At 44.6% G+C, this 21,313-nt stretch overlaps 2 protein-coding genes and 1 pseudogene across 3 annotated transcripts; 1 reads left to right on the top strand and 2 right to left on the bottom strand.

Moving 5' to 3' along the window:
* Positions 1-250: 250 nt before the first annotated feature.
* Positions 251-9,715, top strand: LOC136462973 (C2 and GRAM domain-containing protein At1g03370-like). 2 transcript variants are annotated; one of them, XM_066462029.1, is made up of 10 exons: positions 251-790; positions 1,212-2,588; positions 2,880-3,062; positions 3,174-3,454; positions 3,557-3,673; positions 4,251-4,513; positions 7,812-7,977; positions 8,075-8,347; positions 8,436-8,628; positions 8,810-9,715. In XM_066462029.1, exons 1-10 carry the CDS (start codon positions 373-375, stop codon positions 8,818-8,820), a joined length of 3,282 nt encoding a protein of 1,093 aa, XP_066318126.1. In that variant the 5' UTR covers positions 251-372; the 3' UTR covers positions 8,821-9,715. The 2 variants fall into 2 exon arrangements, with proteins under 2 accessions (XP_066318126.1, XP_066318127.1); XM_066462030.1 differs by lacking the exons at positions 8,436-8,628; positions 8,810-9,715 and having other exon boundaries at positions 7,812-7,861; positions 8,075-8,295.
* Positions 9,716-13,731: 4,016 nt separating this feature from the next.
* Positions 13,732-14,121, bottom strand: LOC136465300 (transcription factor MYB77-like). Its single transcript, XM_066464091.1, has one exon. It carries the CDS (start codon positions 14,119-14,121, stop codon positions 13,732-13,734), a length of 390 nt encoding a protein of 129 aa, XP_066320188.1.
* Positions 14,122-14,889: 768 nt separating this feature from the next.
* Positions 14,890-21,064, bottom strand: LOC136466804 (pentatricopeptide repeat-containing protein At3g02490, mitochondrial-like; annotated as a pseudogene).
* Between the last annotated feature and the right edge of the window lie 249 nt (positions 21,065-21,313).

Genomic DNA, 21,313 nt, shown 5'->3' with positions numbered 1-21,313 from the left:
ATAATGAGAAGTTGCTGCCCCGATTAATCTCGTTTATATTCAGTTTAGATAAACCTGAGGCGGCCCGAGCCTATCGGAACAGGCCCCACGCGTTAGGCTGGAACTACCCCCCTTCGCTCGGATCCAACGGCCCGCGAAATGCCTCCCCCCACACGCACGAATCATGAGGTGAGAAATGCGCCACGGGATAAACGCCTCCCGGATTCAAACGAACCGCGGGCAATCCCCCCACCCTCTCGCCTCATCCAAATCGGCAAATCCCCAATTCCACGGAGATCGCGGACCCGCCATTGCTGCTCTCTCTCTCTCTCTCTCTCTCTCTCTCTCGTCGCACCGTCGCAGCGCTCGTCCGTCCCCCGAGGAGGCCCCGGGATGGCGAGGCCATCGGGCCCGCCGGGTGGTCCCCCGGAGCCCGGGCGCCACGACGCGCCGATGCTGCTGCGCGTGCACGTGATCGAGGCGCGGGGCCTGCCGGCCATCTACCTCAACGGCTCCAGCGACCCCTACGTGCGGCTGCAGCTGGGGCGGCGCCGCCCGCGGGCGACCACGGTGGTGAAGCGGAGCCTCAGCCCCGTGTGGGACGAGGAGTTCGGGTTCCTCGTCGGCGACGTCGCCGAGGAGCTCGTCGTCTCCGTGCTCAACGAGGACCGCTTCTTCGGCGCCGAGTTCCTGGGCCGGGTAAGGGTGCCCCTCACCGCCATCATGGAGACGGAAGACCTCTCGCTCGGCACCAGGTGGTACCAGCTCCAGCCCAGGAGCGGCGCCGCCAAGTTAAGGAAGAAAAGGCGCGGTACTCCCTGCTTGCATCCGATTTTTTCCTCTTGCACGCCATGGAAATCAATGCTTCATCGGTGATATGAGTCAAAGCAGTCGAGACAGATACTAAGGAGATGCGGGTAGGAGAATGGATGCTCTATACATGGATTCCACCTCATGATAGGCGTTCTACCTGTTCAGGGAAATAAAATCACAACGCCTTGATCAAATTGTTCATAGAAGATTTTCCTACTTCCCATAGCAATGCGCCAATTCCTCTTTAATTGAGTGATTTTCCATATCACAAGTCTTTGTCCCCAATCCTCGGCAGTTTCTTTTATCCCCCATTCTGATGAATGCTTTACTGCCGAGAAGATCATTTCAAATTTCTGCAGAGTAAATGCTGTGGTGACTGAAGCTAGCATTATTCACTGTTCAATCATATTTCCTTGCAGGTGAAATTTGCCTGAGAGTATACTTATCGGTTAGGGCCACCCTTTGTGAAGACGCACATCAAGTTCCACTGCAACTTATTGATGATATATCATGCCGCTCACACAGGTCAATTGAAACTAATGACTCGTCATTATCAGCTACTGCTAGTAGCCTGGATCTGTCAGCCTGTACCAGCATTGATCGGGCATGCCGCAAAAGTTTGGATGGCTTCAACCAAAGCATAATGGAGGTCCGAGGCCCTAGAAGCACAGGGCCACCGTCTTGTGTCAGCACAGAGCAATCCATTCTTCTGGAGCCTGAAGAAGACGATGGTAGTGCCATCGCTGATACATCATCAGTAGTGGAGGTCATGTCTCGTTACTTCCGGAAATCTGCTGAAGCTACACATTCTGTAGCATCAGATCCTGTGTCCGTAGACCAGTTTCGAAACACACAAATGAATTCTGAGTGTCGTGAAAATGGCGAGGGTTGCACACTGTCTGAGGTCAGTCTTGATGAACTACTGAAAAATATGGAGTCCAAAGACCAAGCTTGTGAAATGCCAGCAAACTTGCCTGGTGGTGTTTTAGTGGACCAATCTTACATTATTGCACCAGCTGAACTGAATTCATTGTTGTTTTCTGGAACTTCAGATTTCTGGCCAGAAGTTTCTGAACTTCAAGGAACAAGTGGATTTCAAATTGAGCCCTGGAGGCATGACAATAACGAGAATTGTTTAAAACGAACGATAACTTATACAAAAGCCGCTAGCAAATTAGTTAAATCTGTTAAAGCCACAGAAGAGCAGAAATACTTGAAGGCAACTGGAAGTTCTTTTGCAGTTTTGTCTAGTGTTAGCACTCCTGATGTTCCCTGTGGTAATTGTTTCAAGGTCGAGATATTGTACCGTATAATATCTGGTTCCCAGTTGCCCTTAGAAGAACAGACCACACAACTTACTGTAAGTTGGCGTCTGAACTTTGTTCAGAGTACAATGCTGAAAGGAATGATAGAGAATGGAGTGAAACAAGGCCTCGCAGAGGGTTATTCACATTTCTCTGAGGTACTGTCCCGGGAAATTAAAGTAGCTGAACTTGACGATGCTAATTCCAAAGATAAGATTTTAGCATCACTGCAGACGCAGAAAGAATCAAACTGGAAGCTGGTTGCCCGCTTCCTTGGAAGCTTTGCATTCATATGCTCTCTCAGTACAGCACTGTATATCATCACACATCTTCATCTAGCCAAGCCTAATGTGGTGCATGGCGGTCTTGAATATTTTGGTATTGATCTTCCAGATTCCATTGGAGAGATTGTATTTTGTCTTATTTTGATCATCCAGGGGCATAATATCATCAAAGTAGGGCGACGTTTTTTGCAGGCCTGGAAACAGAGTGGTAAGCCAGTAATCATCTCTGTGTGATGGCTGATATTGACATGTCTTTCTGATGGCCGATCTAGGTTAACCTGTAAATGTTAATGAGTTAATCCAAAATGAAGCAAATATTTTATTTTCACTACTCTCCTCTATCTAGTCCTTTGTAAGATTCCCTTAGTCCTCTAAATGACTTTACTAAAAAAATATTCATCTTTAAAAGCTATTATCATTCGTTTTCACTGTAACTTGCAAAATTATCCATTCCCTATGGCCAGTCATCTAATTTCCGTTTTTCTTGTCTCAACATTAGGTAGTGATCATGGGGTCAAAGCTCATGGAGATGGTTGGTTGTTGACTATTGCACTTATTGAGGGAAGCGGTGTAGTAAGTGCAGGTACACCTGGTTTTCCTGATCCTTACGTAGTTTTTACCTGCAATGGAAAGAGGAAAACCAGCTCAGTCAAATACCAGACTTCTGAACCAAAATGGAATGGTAAGTGCTGCTTCTACATTATAAGTTTATCTCATCCCACAAGTTAAAAAGGACAGCTGGAAATGGCATGCTGGAAACACTTTCATCCTCTTTGATTTTTCAACTCTACAGAAATATTTGAATTTGACGCGATGGACGACCCGCCAGCAAGATTGGACGTGGTTGTGCATGATTCAGATGGGGCAAGCAATGAAACTCCTATCGGTCAAACAGAAGTCAACTTTGTGAAAAACAATTTGCAAGATTTGGGTGACATGTGGCTTCCTCTTGATGGAAGGTTTCCCCAAGGGCACCAGCCCAAATTGCATCTGCGGATCTTTTTGAACAATTCGCGGGGGACTGAAGTTGTTATGAATTATCTGGAAAAAATGGGGAAAGAAGTTGGCAAGAAGGTATGAGTTGTCCAGAATTTGATCTGGGGAAAAGTTCTCTGAATTTGTTTTAATGCTTGCACAATGCATTCTTTTACTGAACTTGCATAACTGAATGTTCAGATGCAATTGCGCTCAGCTCAGACAAATTCTGCATTCCGTAAGCTCTTCAGCCTTCCCCATGAAGAATTTCTCATTGATGATTTCACCTGTCATCTAAAACGGAAAATGCCACTTCAGGTAATCGGGCTTCACTACATGTTCTACTTCCTCTGTTCCAAATTATAAGTCGCTTTGACTTTTTTAGTATATTTATTTTGCTATGCATCTAAATATAACACATGTGTAGATACATAACAAATTTGGAACGGAGGGAGTATCTTAGAATGTCTTGACTTGTCAGTGATTCATTTGTTCATGGTACTACTGAAATTTTACTCAGAATAGTTAATAGTATTTTGAAATGTGTTCCTTTATTTTCATCGTCCAATATACAGTGCCATACCTGATATCTTGCATATGTGAAATAAACCAATGTAGATCATGCATATGAAGTTCCTTTTTTTTGTCTCATTGGAACCTTAGTTCATTAAAAATTGAAAGAAAAACAACATAAGAGTTGTGCTCTGTTTTATCATGGTTCATGATAAATTGGTGTCATTTCTGAACACTTTTGAATTTAATGATATGTTGCACAAACACTTTTGATGATGTGTTGCACACTGGTACTTGCCACAGTTTGTTATCTTATTTCGATCTTTTGCATCTAGTTTTGGTCAGACTAATCAAGAACTGAGGTAGTTATCATTTTTCATAGGGGCGCCTCTTTCTTTCCCCAAGAATAACTGGATTCTATTCCAATATATTTGGCCGGAAAACCAAGTTTTTCTTCCTTTGGGAAGATATCGATGACATCCAGGTTGTTCCACCGAAACTAGCAACAGTCGGCAGTCCATCATTGATGATCATCCTTCGCAAGGACAGAGGTCTTGAAGCCAGGCATGGCGCCAAAGCACTGGATCCTCAAGGGAGACTGAAGTTCCATTTTCAGACATTTGTTTCATTCAATGATGCTCACAGGTATGTATCATTCCTTTCCCCCCCTTTCTTTTCATTCCATGCTGATATGAAGATTCCAAAGAGATATGAAACCCTACCGTACATTTGTTTAAGATTATTACAGGTTAAAGTTTTAAAGATATGCTTTATCGATCATTGTATCACACCAATAGATAAAGTGCCTTTCAATAAGGATTGCCATTAATGCTTTATGCAAATTTTGTATCCTGAGTCTCTGAGTCCTGAAAGAATATCTTCAACAATCAATGACATCACATAAATAAAAACATGGCAGGAAAAAAAGATATCTCGAATTTCTTCATCATTCAGTATAGGTATTTAAGGTAATAACTGGTGTTTGCCTGCCATAGTATGATGGCCTACAACCCAGTTTCCTGCCTCTTTTCTCTATATAGCTTGCTGTCTTTCTGATGCATTGACTGAAATAGTCCCCTAGGGTTCAAAATTTCAGCGAAATTTCGCGAATTTCGGTAATTTCGGTGGTCGCCGAAAGAAAAATCCAAAAATTCGTAATACACTAATACATGTTTTATATAAGTGATTTTCTATTGTTTATATTGCATATTCTTCTATCCAATAGATGTGTAGTCATAAATCATACTAATATTTGTTTATATCTATTTTTTTTAGAAAAAACATACTTCATGTGCTGGTCTATAAAAAAAATTCGGCGAAATTTCGGCTGAATTTCGTGAAATTCGGTAATTTCGGTGGTGGACGAAACTTTTGCAGCAGCAACAACAACAACAACAACAAAGCCTTTAAGTCCCAAACAAGTTGGGGTAGGCTAGAGTTGAAACCCAACAGAAGCAATCAAGGTTCAGGCACGTGAATAGCTGTCTTTCAAGCACTCCTATCTAAGGCTAAGTCTTTGGGTATATTCCATCCTTTCAAGTCTCCTTTTATTGCCTCTACCCAAGTCAACTTCGGTCTTCCTCTGCCTCTCTTCACGTTACTGTCCTGACTTAGGATTCCACTACGCACCGGTGCATCTGGAGGTCTCCGTTGCACATGTCCAAACCATCTCAACCGGTGTTGGACAAGCTTTTCTTCAATTGGCGCTACCCCTAATCTCTCACGTATATCATCGTTCCGAACTCGATCCCTTCTTGTATGACCACAAATCCAACGCAACATACGCATTTCCGCGACACTTAGCTGTTGAATATGTCGTCTTTTCGTAGGCCAACATTCTGCACCATACAACATAGCAGGTCTAATCGTCGTCCTATAAAACTTGCCTTTTAGCTTCTGTGGTACCCTTTTGTCACATAGGACACCAGACGCTTGCCGCCACTTCATCCACCCTGCTTTGATTCTATGGCTAACATCTTCATCAATATCCCCGTCCCTCTATAGCATTGATCCTAAATATCGAAAGGTATCCTTCCTAGGCACTACTTGACCTTCCAAACTAACATCTTCCTCCTCCCGAGTAGTAGTGCCGAAGTCACATCTCATATACTCAGTCTTAGTTCTACTAAGTCTAAAACCTTTGGACTCCAAAGTCTCCCGCCATAACTCCAGTTTCTGATTCACTCCTGTCCGGCTTTCATCAACTAGCACTACATCGTCCGCAAAAAGCATACACCAAGGGATGTCCCCTTGTATGTCCCTTGTGACCTCATCCATCACTAAAGCAAACAAATAAGGGCTCAAAGCTGACCCTTGATGTAGTCCTATCCTAATCGGGAAGTCAGTCACAACATTGCTGTACATGTCCTTAATAAGCCCGACGTACTTCGTTGGGATTTTATGTTTGTCCAACGCCCACCACATAACATTCCTTGGTATTTTATCATAAGCCTTCTCTAAGTCAATAAAAACCATGTGTAGGTCCTTCTTCTTCTCCCTATACCGCTCCATAACTTGTCTTATTAAGAAAATGGCTTCCATGGTTGACCTTCCGGGCATGAAACCAAATTGGTTCATAGAGACCCGCGTTATTGCTCTCAAGCGATGCTCGATAACTCTCTCCCATAGCTTCATAGTATGGCTCATCAACTTAATTCCTCGGTAATTTGTACAACTTTGAATATCCCCTTTATTCTTGTAGATCGGTACCAATATACTTCTCCTCCACTCATCAGGCATCTTGTTCGATCGAAAAATATGGTTGAACAGTTTGGTTAACCATACTACAGCTATGTCCCCGAGGCATCTCCACACCTCGATTGGGATACCATCCGGTCCCATCGCCTTACCTCCTTTCATCCTTTTCAACGCCTCTCTGACCTCAGATTCTTGGATTCTCCGCACAAAGCGCCTATTGGTGTCATCAAAAGAGTCATCCAACTGAAAGGTTGTGTCCATATTCTCACCATTGAACAATTTGTCAAAATACTCTTGCCATCGATGTCGGATCTCATCCTCCTTTACCAAGAGATGCTCCCTTTCATCCTTAATGCACTTAACTTGGTTGAAGTCCCGTGTCTTTCTCTCACGAACCCTAGCCATCCTATAAATGTCCTTCTCTCCTTCCTTCGTACTCAAATGTTGGTAAAGATCCTCGTACGCTCTACCCTTTGCCACACTTACAGCTCGCTTTGCAGTCTTCTTTGCCACCTTATACTTCTCTACTTAAACATACATATCCAAGGTCCAAACCAGGACCTGGCTTTTCAGTGGTAACAAGCAACTAAGTTGATTTCCCAGACTGGACCCAGCGAACAGAAATCTGAAGCAATTTCCTGGTAGCCAGATTGGTTACAATTTGTCTCAATGTTCATGCTAAAACTCAAATTGGTGAACTGAGCATTCTGTTCCCATTACATTAACAGAAAGCGATGTGGCTAGGGTCTTTGGATTTAAAGGGCAGGATCATTCTAGAGCGATGAGAAAGAACCAATGCTCTAACCAGGGATTCTTTCACCTCAGTGAGCTTGGTGTTTTTCTTGGTTCCTTGATGAAGGCATTCAAAGATACATTACATCAAAACTTTTCAGGATTTTCAAATTTCCTTGGTTATAGTCGTTACATAAGTTGTTAAAAATGCCTTTCTTTTGTGTGGTTTCAAAGGAATTTTTAAGGAAGCCTATTTTGAAATAAGCTCCACAAACACAAATACTTATCTCTAAACTATATGAACGTTCATACACAATTGAACAAACGAAATAAGTCATCCTTCCCAAAATTTCTGGAACAAAAATAGTGTATTAATAATAATTTATTTTATATTATTAAGATCCCTTAGTGGTAGCTTGTTATACATTGTTTGGTTCCATTCTTCCATTATTATTGCAATATAAGCTTGTCTTGTCAAATAGTTATGTTAATGTATCAAACAACTTTTTGACAGAATTATTATGGCAATTTGGAAAATGCGGTCACCAGGTCTGAAACAAAAAGGTGAGATGATCGATAAAGAACCTGAACTGAAAGAGAACCCGTATGAAGAAGGTTCTCTATTGGCCAACGAAGATGTAAAAATGTCAGAAGTCTACTCGGCAGTTCTTTCTGTCGACGTGAGTCTTGTGCCTTGCCAATGAAAACACGTCTGGAACCTCATAAATGCAGGCGCAAATGCTTCTGTTGAAATCTAATCAAATTCTGTATTTGCAGGTCAGTGCCTTAATGGAGATGTTCTCTGGAGGTCCACTGGAACACAAAGTGATGGAGAGAGCCGGTTGTGTTGACTACTCAGCTACAGAATGGGAGCTGCTAAACCGTAATGTATACCAACGTCGTATAAGCTTTCGGTTTGACAAAAGCTTGTCAAGATATGGAGGGGAAGCAACGACCACTCAGCAAAAGTATAACTTACCGAATCAAAATGATTGGATCGTCGAGGAGGTGATGACCCTCCAAGGTGTCCAGAATGAAGACTACTCCAGTGTAAGATCATGAAAGCAGAGCTCGATGAAACCACTCGGATGTTTTACTCAATTTTTCAGGTAACAGTTGGTGCTTGCTGAAATTGCAGATCCAATTGAAGTACCACATGACTAGCACGCCCTTGAGACCAAACAGCTGCAGCATCAAGGTTTTGTTAGGGATTGCCTGGTTGAAGGGCACTAAGCATCAGAAGAAGGCTGCAAAGAATGTCATGATGAATTCCGCCAACAGGCTGAGGGAGATCTTTTCAGAAGTCGAGAAGGAGGTCACATCAAGGAAAGGTAACCCTTTTGGAAACCAACTGATTCCTCATACCAGTAAATAAATTGCTGAAGCAACCCTGGTTCAAGACACAAACGATAAATGCTCAGAGGAACTTCATCTCACCCAAGTAATGCAATCTAATGCCTCTGATCTGGAACAACACTAATAATGACTTGTATTTGTGAAATGCAATTCCAGGTTCAAGCTAACTGGCGTAAGGTGAACATGGATTGATTCAGGTAGATTAAATGATGATGATAGCAATTATCAGCTGTGGACATGATCAACAATAGTCCGTTAGCGTCACAGTTTGTTTCAGCTATTATCATTACTGCTGGTGACCAAACTTCTGCACAGATGGCTAGCCAATGTGAAAGAGTTTTTGCACAGATAGCCCTAGATATCTCCTCACACTTAATTAGTTCAGTTAGTTCAAATAGAGTTGTTTATATACAATCATAAATTATCACAAGATTTAAAGGAGCTAAGATGAAAGAATCCATATATCGTGTCACAGCCTATCCAGATACGCACATGCATGTTAAATTTGGATAAGAACCAAACCTGTATCTTCGAATAACAAAGCAGCACAAAGCTACAAGCTATTGATTCACACGACAGCTAACTGCCAACAGAAGGTATGGAGATATGGTGGGTCGTCAAACATAAAGAGGCGATTAAAAAAGTAGGAAAGTGTAACTCATTTCTTTGGAGAATACTGCAAACAATTCAGCAAAGAAGTTTCTAATGCAGTGTCATGAATTGAAAGACAACAAAATGCAAGAACATCGATCAAAGCTTTCCTTGCTTCCTAGTAGCTAGTAACTGATGTACTAGATTACTAAACTCTATCCTATCAAGTTCAGTCTCTCATGGAAATTTGTTACAGTACAAATCAGAAGGTCAGAGCAAAGACAACCAAGGCATCAAAGGACAACAAAGAATTTCAGGCAGATACAGATACAAGAGAATCTAGGCCCCCCGAACTGACTGCACCATCGCCTTTAACGCCGCCATCGTGGCTCGTGGACGGCCAGAGCCTCATCTCGACGAGGAGCGATTCGTTGGTGCTGCACATCCATCGCCACTGGCAGCGAATTTTTTATTTTTTAGCCTTTTTTTTGAAATTTTTTCACAAATATACCTCTGGAGGTATGATTTTAAAATCTGGACCCTTAGTTCGGCGTCATCGATGGCGCCGATCTTACATGTCTCGGCGCCATAGATTCTGGTGTCTAGGTCGGGGCCACGTTGATGGCGTGGACGCTGACATGGTAGCCAGCTCGACGCCGTGGATCTTGACGTCAAGCTCGGCGCCGTGGATTTTGGCGTCGAGCTTGTGTTTTAACCCGGTGCCCAACCTTCCCGTCCTAGCCTTCTTCTCCTTTCTCGTCCCTCTCGGGTTTTTTTCTCTCCCCACTTCGCCCTACCTCACGAATCGGCATATTAAACCTTGGAAACATTGATTTGATCCGTAGATCTTCGAGAGCAAGGTATCCTCGCTCCTTCCTAGTTTTTTTTAAATCGATTCGGTATATATTAGTCGGATTTTTAACTTAAGAATCATCGTTACTTAGGGTTTCACGTAATTTTAATATTTATATTATACAACCATAGGATGACAAGGCGTGAAAAAGTTACCAAACTAAGGTAACCTCAGCATACGTTGTTATGTTATGGGTTCATTGTTGTGGATCAAATGGATAACCCTAGGTGTAGGGTTTAATGTTAATTATTTTTGGTTCTTAGAACCAAAAAGGCTAAATTATAGTTATGGCCGGATGACCGGAAATACCTTCGACCCATTGCCTCTACCTAGTGATGTTCCAGTGCCTATGTGTTTTTGCGGCGATCCTTGCAAGGTAGCCAAATCCGATGAAGAGGACACGTATAGGCAAATGTATTGGATGTGTTCCAATTTTGCGTTTGAGCCTACACTTCGTCAGCGCCGCATTAACAAGATAGTGAAAAATTGATGTTGTGTAATAATTATTTTGTGTCATATGACATCTTGCATGATTTTTTTGTTTTGTAACAATTGCATTTGTTGCAGACTCCTCCACCGCTCTGTGATTTTGAGCAGTGGGTCGACACTGAGATCAAGCCTGAAGACAAGGAATGGATGCAGAACTATTGCGGTGGGAGGCAGAGGACAAGGAGATGATGGAGAAGAGACGCGGAGAGGAGGCTGTAAAAAAGGAGCACAAGGAAGAGGAGGAAAGGAGGCGTGTTGCTGCGTGCAGGGAGGAGAGGGAGAAGAAGTTTGAGCGTGCACGCCGAGCGAAAGCAGCGATGGGGGATAATCTCGATGCCCTGAGAAAGGAAAAGTGGCCTCGTTGCACTCAGTAGTATCCATTACTTGCTAGTTCTATAGTTTATTCATAAACAATGTTGTCTACTATTGAACTTTTCATTGTGTTGTCATGTAATGCACTTTAAGTATGGGCATGCTTAGGTCATGTACTGCGTTATTTAGTTTGTTGGCACATACTTCTAGTATTATTGTGTTGTTTAATGTGTCATAATATTGGACTTTTCATTATGTAGTTGTTTTCATTATTTGTGGTCATAATATTCAGTTTAATATTATGGACATAGTGAAATGTGATCATGTGCTGCAAACAAAACATAACGAAGTAGGGCATTATATAATTCAATACACACAACACATGAAATGGCATGTGAGAACATATACCGAACTAGGGTACAGAGGTCATGAACTAAACCTAACATCCTTAAGTAATTCAAGCGAACAACAAGCACAAGAAACACATGGATGTGCCATGTAAATAAGATAGGGTCGTCCTAGTTATATGACCACATAACAAATCATGTTGTACCTTCTACATAGTAGCCTCCCGTTGTTATTGGTGGTGGTGGCGAGGGTGACGGCGAAGGCCCCTTGTCCTTGAATACCCTACCTTTCTCAATTATCATGTTAGGCCTGGCCTTAGGAGCTCATCATCATGTCCTTCTGCACATGTCTGATTGGAATGAACAAGTTTGCTGAACTCGTGAACTCTTGGATCACAGTAGCTGGGAAAGATACGCCTCAGCATCTCAACATCACTCTTTGTCAGCTCTCCCACAGGGTGATCATCATCAGAATCAAGAGCCCTTTCCATCTCATATGCCTCCGAATCATTCATAATTTCAACACTATTGGAGCCACGTAATTCATCTCCACAATACACTTGCGCAGCAACAGGGGGCATATCCACATTGTCAGGAATGTCTCCTGCAATATAAGTAGAGAAATGGTGAAAGAATAAAAAAATAGATGTAAGGAAGGGGGTAAGCTCCCAATAACCATGCGGATAAAACACTTACTCGGATGATTCTGTATCAAAGGGATCTCATGAGGAGGATCTGCCACAACATCATGAGTCTGACAAGCATCTCTAACTAGCTCATTGGGGGCAGATTGAGCATCGGGAACCGTAGGTGCAACCTTCACATCCATATCAGGTTTTAGGACGGAAGGATCGAAGTGGGCTTGCTGACCCATTGGTGGAGAAAACCTATGAGGGATGGGATCAACTAACACCCGACGCACAACCACGTCCAAACATTGCAGCTAGCTCTTCATAGCCGATCTCACATAGTTCTTCCACTGATCCGCACATCCAATTGGGATCATTCGCCTGAGGATATTGGGAGGAGAACCTAGATGCAGTACACCCTCAACTGCAATGCCATCATCATCATCTCCAAGGCAATGCAGCTCCTCCTGAGCTCTTGCAACCATCTCACTAAATGAAGGCCTATTTATTAAATAACACAGGCACACTTTGCATATCAACAAACTCAACATATCCAAAGTGATCGCTTTCAACGGTGCCTCCATGATATATGGTCACTAGGTTGTTCATCTAGTTCAAACACGTAACGAAACACATGTTCTTTAGTCTAAATTAGACAATAGATAGTACCTAACAAGTACTTTCCCACTACAAACTAAGTAAATAAGATAATAACTTTATGTATATATACAGTGTACTCACTAAATAGCTAGATCCTATTTAGTTAACTAAATATATAACTACCTATCTAAATAGCTTCTAACTATATCTATATACCTATGTATCTATATTTCTATCTATCTACATATCTATCTCACTAGATCACTAACTAAATCAACTACCCGAGTCATCACATTAACTAGTAAATAACAAATAAACGAACTAATATACTACAATCAAAGCGAACTAAGTACCTATATTGCATATTCACAATTTTTACCTGTCCGACGAGTTCGGGCATGGCGGCTGCTGTGGCCTTCTTGGCGGACAGCACCCCCTCCCCTTGACTCTTGCCAAAGGCCACCGCCCTTAGCCCTAGGACGGTTGGCGGCGGGAATGTGGACGGGGTTGCGGGCGTCGACGGAGTCACAGCGGACGCCTTGATCGATGGCCCTAGGACGGAGTCACAGCGGACGTCGGGCGTGGGTGAGGGCGACGAGCCGAACCAGCGGTGGCGCGGCCGAGCGTTGCAAGGGCCGGGGCCGGCGGTGGGGCGTGGCGGGTGCGGGACGGAAGGCGCTCCGCGTGGAGAGGCGGCGTGAACGGGCGGGCACGGGGGCGGGCCCGGTGTCCGGTGTGGGTGCGGGCGTGGGCGGGGACGACCGGGGCAACGCGCGGCGGCGAGCGTGGCGGTACGGCGGCGGTGGCTCGGGAGCGGTAGAGAGAGAGGAAGAGAAAAAGAAAGGGAGGTCCCATACGTAAGACATGGCTTGACGCCAATAATGACGGCGCCAAGCTCGGCACCCGCGCCGAGCTGGCTGCCATGTCAATGTCCACACCGCCGCTGTGGCCCCGACCTAAGCGTCATAATTTATGACGTCGAGACGTGTAAGCTTGACGTCACCAACGATAACGCTAAGGGTATAGATTTTAAAATCATATAGGCATATTTATGATTTTTTTTAAAAGGACTAAAAATAAAAAAATCGGCGACCGCCACCGCCTCGCCGGCATTGTTGCCCCTGACGAGATCCCCTGGCACCAGCGGAAACAGCTTCAGGCACTCGCCGCTCAGATCAACCCCGGTCGGCGGGTGGCGGAGCACTGGGATGGTGATGACTCTGCCGACAACATCCCCCGGCGCCAAAGGAAACAGAGCTAGCGCCGCCGCCGCTGCTGGTGGTGGTACACCTTGCTGAGGACGGAGTGCCAGCGGTTCTTGACGGCGTTGTCGGTGCGGCCCGGGAGGAAGCCCGCGATGGTGGCCCACTTGTTGGGGTACAGGCGGTAGAGCGCGATGATCCTCTCGTCCTCCTGGGGCGCGAAGGGCCTGGCGGTGTCGACGGTGGGGCTCAGGTGCTGGCACCACCGGAGGCGGCACGACTTGGGGTTGCGCCCGGCCAGCGCCTCGCTGATGGCCGCCCAGTTCTGCGGGCCGTGCAGCCGGACCTGCTCCCGGAGCACCGTGTCCTCCTCCTTGGTCCACGCCGACTTCTTCATCGCCACCGCCCGGCCGTCGCCGACCGCCACCTCGTCCGGCACCGCCATCGGCTGTCGATCGCCCTCTTCCGCGCGCCTCGTTTCTTGCGGCGGAGGCTGCGACCGTGTCGTTTCTTCACGTGCCTTGCGGGAGTGGATGCGGTCGGTTCGGTGCCACACAGTGCCGCCGCGGTGGGTTTCCTTTTATACATCTCTCCCTCCGAATTCGAAACCGAAACCGAGTGGGTTCATAACTTCCTGTGGATCGACAGGCTAGGCCTGTACATGTCGACGCTTTTTTTCATGCTGACGCTCAGATTGCATGATTTCGATTGTGAGATTTGGGGAAAGCAGAGTAGCGAAGGAAAGGATTAGATGGACTAATTTTTAGCCAAAATTTTAACTAGTTGTTAGCCAACTAATTAATCAATTTAGGCTAATTTTCTAGCTAGCCATGTGTGTCTAAACATGTCCTAATTCACTGGCCAGATATATCGTTGCATCCCACATCGGCCAGAGTTAAAACGACCTGAAATCATCGGATACTAATGTCATACTCCCTCAGTCCAAATGATATGACATTTTGATTTTTTTTTTAGATACACAGTTTTACCATGCACTTATTATACACTATCCAGATAAATATTGTATACGTGAATGTTAAATTGGATGAGAACCAAACTTGTATCTTTGAATAACAAAGCAGCAAAAAGCTACGTACAAGCTATTGATTCACACGATATGGTGGATCAAATATAACGAAGCGTTTGTTTCAAAAAAAAAAAAAAGAAGCGACAAAAAAATTTAAAAAGTGTAACTTATTGCTTTGGAGAATAGTAGTCAAACAATTCAGCAAAGAAGTTTATAACATACAGACTTCTGATCTCAGCTCAAAGCACTATTACAACATCCAAAGGGGCAAATTCAGAATGTCATTCAAAATATGGCCATCAAAAGCTGAATTAGGTCACGTATCAGCCATCTGCCAATGCCGCTGGAATGGGCTCTTCCATCTTAATCCTACTGAAAATATCACGAACATCAGCATGGTTCTGGATGCTAGCAGGAGACTGGGAAAGCAGCTGCCGTGCAACTTCATGCCTATCTTCTTTCAACAAAGCTTGAAACAAGCGCATATGAGCTGTTCTTGATGGCAACCCTTTTGATGATGTCACATTCAGCAGGCCCAGGGCATCATCCACTGTCCCGGACTTTGAAATATGTGTGATACTAGTAGAAGGCGCGCGCCTTCGCGCGCGTAGGGGGACACCAGGAAACATTTCGAAGACGGAGGAAATATGCTGGATGTATGAAAAAGACACAAGAGTACCAGTTTGAGCATGGTACTTGGTAGTTCACATCCGAACATATGTATGTAGTTCTTTGAAGAATAAATGGAAAGTGGTTAAGTAAACAGCTGGTACATAGTCGGTGCCATTACACAGCCATAGTAGGCTACTTGCACCTGAAGCTGCGATATGATATACAAAGATCAGTTCGAGCGTCATTTTTTAAAGTAGCCTGGGTTCTTTTTAGCCTGGGACTGTTCCTATATACATAGGGTGGATATGGTAAGGGAACGACGGGTGCCTTTGCCGTTGAAAATATAACCATTCGCATGTCTTGAAAACGCTGGAGCAGGCATCTTGCTGGTTGCCGTCAGTCACCTGCTATAAGAAGGAACATAACGAATTAGTAAACGTTAGGGAAGAAATAGGTTAATTATATCTTCTCCCTTTTTTTTGGAGGGGGGTGGGGGGGGGGGGGCAAAGTACAATAGCAGGCTGGGTAGGAAGAGAGCAGCATTTTGTCATTAAGGTGTCATGATGGGTCTTTTTTTTTTGTTTTTACACATGATAGTTTTTAACACTTAGGCTGACATAATTTTTTTGTAGGGATGTATGCTTTCTATTATAAATGTAGAAGTGTGAATTTTTAAAAGTCTAAGAAGTACTAATATATGCTAGAAGAAAAGGGAACCTAAACCAAAAACTGCAAGTAACGAATGACAAAAATATTTAGCCAAAAGACGAACTGGCACATATGATGAATGGCACTAACTCAGACATCGAAAACCGACAAAGAGGAAGGCGTCCTAAAAAAACAGGATTAGTTATTTTTTTACCTGGAATGGGAATAGCTCCACAAACACATAGAATTCATAAGCATGTTAGCTGGTGACAGGCCGCGGCCTCAAGGATAAAGCACGGGGGTCAAAAAGCAAGGCACATAAAATACAAAAGAAGAACACTATGATTCGGAAAGGAAGCAACACAAATGATATCACTTTCCTTTCCCCAATATATGCAAACAACTGGCACATGGTACCAACCTGGAGAGTAATTACCTTGCAATATTAAAAGCTAACTGTAGATGATTAACTTTGGAAAACTGAAGAGACATGCTGCAAGAGAGATTTTTTCATGCTTTCAATTTACACTATCTAAAGCACCAACGAACATAAGTATCGTAACCTAGCCTGCATATGTTGGCTAAATATAAAATATCGTATGATTAAATGGCCTGTATATGTGGCGTCAGTAATTACCATAAGCATGGAGAAATAGATGAATAGCATAATGCCAGAAAAAATATTAGGTATATTATACAATTGAAATGACACTGCACCTCTGATCTTAATGAATCAATGTTCATAAGAAATTGTAACTAACAAAATACTTCTACTTGATAAATCTGTGGAATGAGACATTTACCAGCTAGCCAGTACCAACTTCTCTGCCAAGAAGGGAACCAACAGGACGAAAACATTGCACTATAGTTTGAAAATTTATCCTTTCAAAATCACAGCAGGCATGTGTGCTGTATAGATTAAAAAAATCATTTAGCGTAAATAGTTTTGTCACAGCAGTAAAGCACGTAGATTTTTTCATTAGAAGTGTAGGACAAGGGAGCATATCATTAATTCCAAAACATTAGATCATTCAGTTACCTGAGCATGAGTATAGGAATCTCGAACAAGAGTTTTGAAATTCACTACTACTATGCATTTTACATGCTGTTGTTGGTACCCACAGTAGAGGAAGAACTATTGAAAGAAAGAATAAACAGCCTGGTCCTGAAGAACTATTGAAAGAAAGAATAAACATCTAAGCTGACAATAGCACACACAAGAGTAAAAAATAAAGGATGGGAGAAAGCTTGAAGGCACTAACAAAATCTTAGAGAATTTAGGTGCAGAGAACCCACCCAAACCTCAACTCCAGATGATTCAGACCTACATGGAGCATAGGAAAAAAATATTGGAAATCATATATAAATATCTTCGAAAAGAGATAAAAGAAACCCCACATACTACTAAAATAGAGAATTGCACTGACAAATAGAACTACGTACACAACAGACCTAGTTATTAGGTAGAAAGAACATCTAAAAAATAGCAAATCATAGTGTATAGGTATATAGCTTAATCGAAATGAACGATGCCAACCACACAATTTGTTATCCAGTATGATAATGAGTAAATGTATAAGAAATCTGTAGCAAGATGGTGTTATAGTTAAATACCATGACTGTTGTCTTATTAGAATACATAGCTGTTGGATTAGAAGCCACCCTTGTTGTTTCACCGGATGTGTTGAGCTCAAGCAGTAAGCATATATTTGCAGTAAACGGGCCAAACAACTTTACTGAACCAATCAAATTGTTATAAGATCTCAAATAACAGGCATCCCACAGACACAATCATAGGAGAAGCACAGCAATCAAGCGGCAATGAACAGAAACAATTGTTGGAAGCATTTACCATACTATTTGTGTCATCTCACAGGAAAATAACAATTACTTTGGCAAAAGAATGGAACAATGGTTTTCAGATAAGTCAATAAGCTACGATAACTTTCTCACTATTTTAAACCATCAGTATATATTTGAAAAGGACAAATAGATTTTGTAAACCCATGTTATTGAATAACAGAAGAAATAGAATCTATGAAGCAGAGTGCACAGTAGAACCTAGAGGTATTAAGAAAAAACATTGGAAGAGTTTTTCTTACCAAGAGTGGCCATTCTACCCCCTTTTTTCATGATAGAAGTAGATTTGCATGGCTTCAGATAATTTACTTTGATCACTGAAAGAAAATATGCCACCCTCTCAATTGAAAATAGGAGAGTTGACATCATCGCTGATCCAATGCAGCACTGGGAAAAAAATGGTGTGCATTAGCTCCATACCTCAACGTGCTCGTAAATTCAAATCGATGTGACTAATAAGCTAAGAATGCAATATCCTTGGCAGGAAAATATCACTGTAATAAATACAATGGTATGATTACGTAGTAGGAAACACGGTAATTAGAGGCATTCAATTGATGTAATCCTTCAGTATAATATAAGGCATATTACCACATCACGGCAAGCATATAGCCACATGTGGTAATTTAATCTTAGGATGTACAAATCAGTATAAAACACATTAGTAAATCGAAGCAAAGAACACAGCGTATCCATGGTTTCTTTTTCACACTTCACGCCTAGTTATGTCGAAGCCAAAAGCATGTAAAGGACCTGGCTTTGGTACAAATGGAATGAACCTGTGAACCTGTAGCAATCAAGAGAGGGAAATAAAGAGAGAAACATGTGTCTTGTCTCACCTGAGAGACGGCAAGAAGCGAATGGAGCAGAGGGCGGGCTGCGCCGCAGCCCAGGGGTGCCGTCGCGCCCCACCAAGGCGCGGGCCTAGCTGGCACGCCGGGATGCGGGGGGTGACGATGACGCACCGCGCGCTGCCGGCGCGTGGGAAGCGGGGAGGTGTGCCGATGCAGGAGCATCCCGTCGCGCACACCTTCTGCGGCCATCCGCGCCGCTGCACTGCTGCGTTCGCCCCGGGGGAGGGGGCGCCCACGCCACCGCACCGGTGCTCTGCCGGAGAGGAAGACGCCACGCACAGCCGGGTACCTAGGGTTTCCTGTAGCGCAGAAGCACCTAATGCCGGCCGCGCGCGAGGCATGGAGGCGTCCGCGTTCGGGCCCAGCCTGTGCGTTGGCACATCGAGAGGGAGGGAGGAGAAGGGGAGGCGTGGGTGCTCGCGGCGGCGGCGCACTGCGGGAGAAGCACGGGAGGAAGAGGAGTCGAGGACGAGGCGGAGAGGCAACGGCGTTGCTTTCCTCTTTTCCTGGAAGGATGGGATGGGAAAGGAGAATTGGAAGCCGGTATATATTTGTTGGCCCAGGTCTGAAGGAGAAGCCGGATAGCAGCGAGAAAAGAAGAGAGGAAGAGATGAGGAGAAGCCGAGAAAGTAAACAAAAGCAGTAGAAGCTGCTCTCGGTAAAATCCGATCCTATAAATCTGGACCGTTGGACGCGAGATCGAGCGGTCAAAAAATTTACCGTAGACGTGGCCGGTGTCTCCTTCTTGGAGTCACTGCGGGCTTGTTTAGGTAAACAAGGATCAATAAATGATGGATAGCCGTGACTTTTCATCAAACCTAGCACTTCAAATGCTTGTTTGAGATGCCCTTGGCCGATCAACTTGTGCATCAAATACTTGTAGGTTGTCTGCCAAGGAACTACATTCTTTTAAGACACCAGGTTCTTCAGAACTTTGAATGCTTCCTTTGCCCCTTTCTTCTTACATAATCCAGAAACCAGCGCCTCAAGGGCAGAACCCACATTCTCGTTGCCACTTCTTTCCAGCATTTCATGGAAACATGACACTGCTGTGTCAACATTTTCACCAAGAGAATACTTCTGAACTAAAGAAGACCATACCTTTGAACCCAACTTATGCCCTGACTCTTCCACATCAACCAAATACTTGTGTGCTTCTTCAAGATTGCCAGCATCACACATTGCAAGAATAGCTTTCTCATGATCAACACTGTCTGGTGCAAAACCACCTTCCTTAATCGCCATGAGCACTCTACCACTCTCCCCAAGCCTCGCCACACTCCTCAATGACTTGAGAACAGAATCAAAGGCGAAGGCTTTGACCTCATTGCCCGCATGTTGATAGTATCTCACGACCCTAGTTACCAACTTAAGATCCAAATCACCGGTCACCACAACCTTCTTCAGCAGGACGACAAAATCCTCCTTCGAGAGCTTCTCTGGCCTGTTTGCCATGAATCGGAACAAGTCCACTGCATCCTCAACCATCTTCCTCTTGAGGAACCTGTCGGTGACAGTAACATACACATCCCGATCCATCTCAAGCCCCTTACCCCTCATCTTCCGCAAGACCTCGCGGAACTCCTGGATGCAGCCCTCACGGCCGAGAACCTTTGCCATTGCATTGTAAAACTTGCCCCAGCCAATTCCTGACCCAGCCGACTGCTCCACCCACCGGAAGAACACCATCGCCTGCCGCGGGAACTGCCCGACCTTCTCCGCCACCAATGCCACCCAACTCATCAGTCACCTCAACGCCCGATTCACTCAGCATGGCCAGCTTTGAGGAGTCATCCTTGCTCGGCGCCCGGAGAATTTCGCATACCTCGGCCGCCGCCGCGTTCCTGCCGTGCGCAGCGAAGGCGTCCTGGAGAAGGTCGGCGTCCCTGGTCATGTCCTTGGCCCGGAAGCTCTCGGAGGCGGCACGGAAGGCGGGGGCGGCCTTGGAGATTCCGTAGCCCTTGGACCACATGGAGGTGACGAGAAACCAGAAGCGCTCGGCGTCGCCGTGCGCGGCGGCGAGCTGGAGCATGGAGTTGAAGGACCGGGAGTTGAGCGCGGCCTTGGCGGCGGGGTCGGAGGCGGCCCAGGAGAAGAACCGCGAGGCCGCGGGGTAGTTTCCCGCGAGCCCCGGGTCGAGAAGGAGCGCGGGGACGGTGTCCGGGTGGGAGAGGTCGACGCCGGCAGACTGGATCGCGGCGGCCGGGTCAGCGGGCGGGGTGGGGTCGGAGAAGAGGTCGGCGATGGTGGATGATGATGAGGAAGAGGAGGAGAGGAGGCGACCCAGGTGGCGGGGTACGAAGGCGGTGAGGCGGCCGCCGCCGGAGGTGAGGGCGGCGCGGAGCATGGTGGCGGCGGCCGACAGGGGAATAATTAAATTTTTACTAGACTTAACAGCATGTGAGCGATCGTGTCAGTGATATATGTTTGGAGAATTATGTATTTGACACTTAAATAAATTAGTCTTCTGTATTTGATATTAAAAAATTTAAACTTTTTTATTTGACACTAAAGACCTATTCGCTTGGAGGAATTTAGAGAAATCTGGAGAAATTTGCGAGAAGAAATCAGCCATAAACAGTAACTTTCAGCCGTAAACAGCGAAATTCCGGCTGGTTTTTACACCATCCGAACGG

Source organism: Miscanthus floridulus, chromosome 7, assembly GCF_019320115.1.
Source record: "Miscanthus floridulus cultivar M001 chromosome 7, ASM1932011v1, whole genome shotgun sequence".
Taxonomy (NCBI): Eukaryota; Viridiplantae; Streptophyta; class Magnoliopsida; order Poales; family Poaceae; genus Miscanthus; species Miscanthus floridulus.
Note: the sequence above shows the minus strand (reverse complement) of the source record. Positions and strands in the feature narration are given on the sequence as shown.

Bases quoted from the DNA above. Each gene is read 5' to 3' on its own strand.
- LOC136465300 (XM_066464091.1), bottom strand. From the start codon at position 14,121: ATGGCGGTGCCGGACGAGGTGGCGGTCGGCGACGGCCGGGCGGTGGCG.
- LOC136462973 (XM_066462029.1), top strand. From the start codon at position 373: ATGGCGAGGCCATCGGGCCCGCCGGGTGGTCCCCCGGAGCCCGGGCGC. The intron at 3,674-4,250 runs GTAATCGGGCTT...CATTTTTCATAG, and splicing joins AACGGAAAATGCCACTTCAG to GGGCGCCTCTTTCTTTCCCC. The intron at 8,348-8,435 runs GTAAGATCATGA...CTGAAATTGCAG, and splicing joins AGAATGAAGACTACTCCAGT to ATCCAATTGAAGTACCACAT.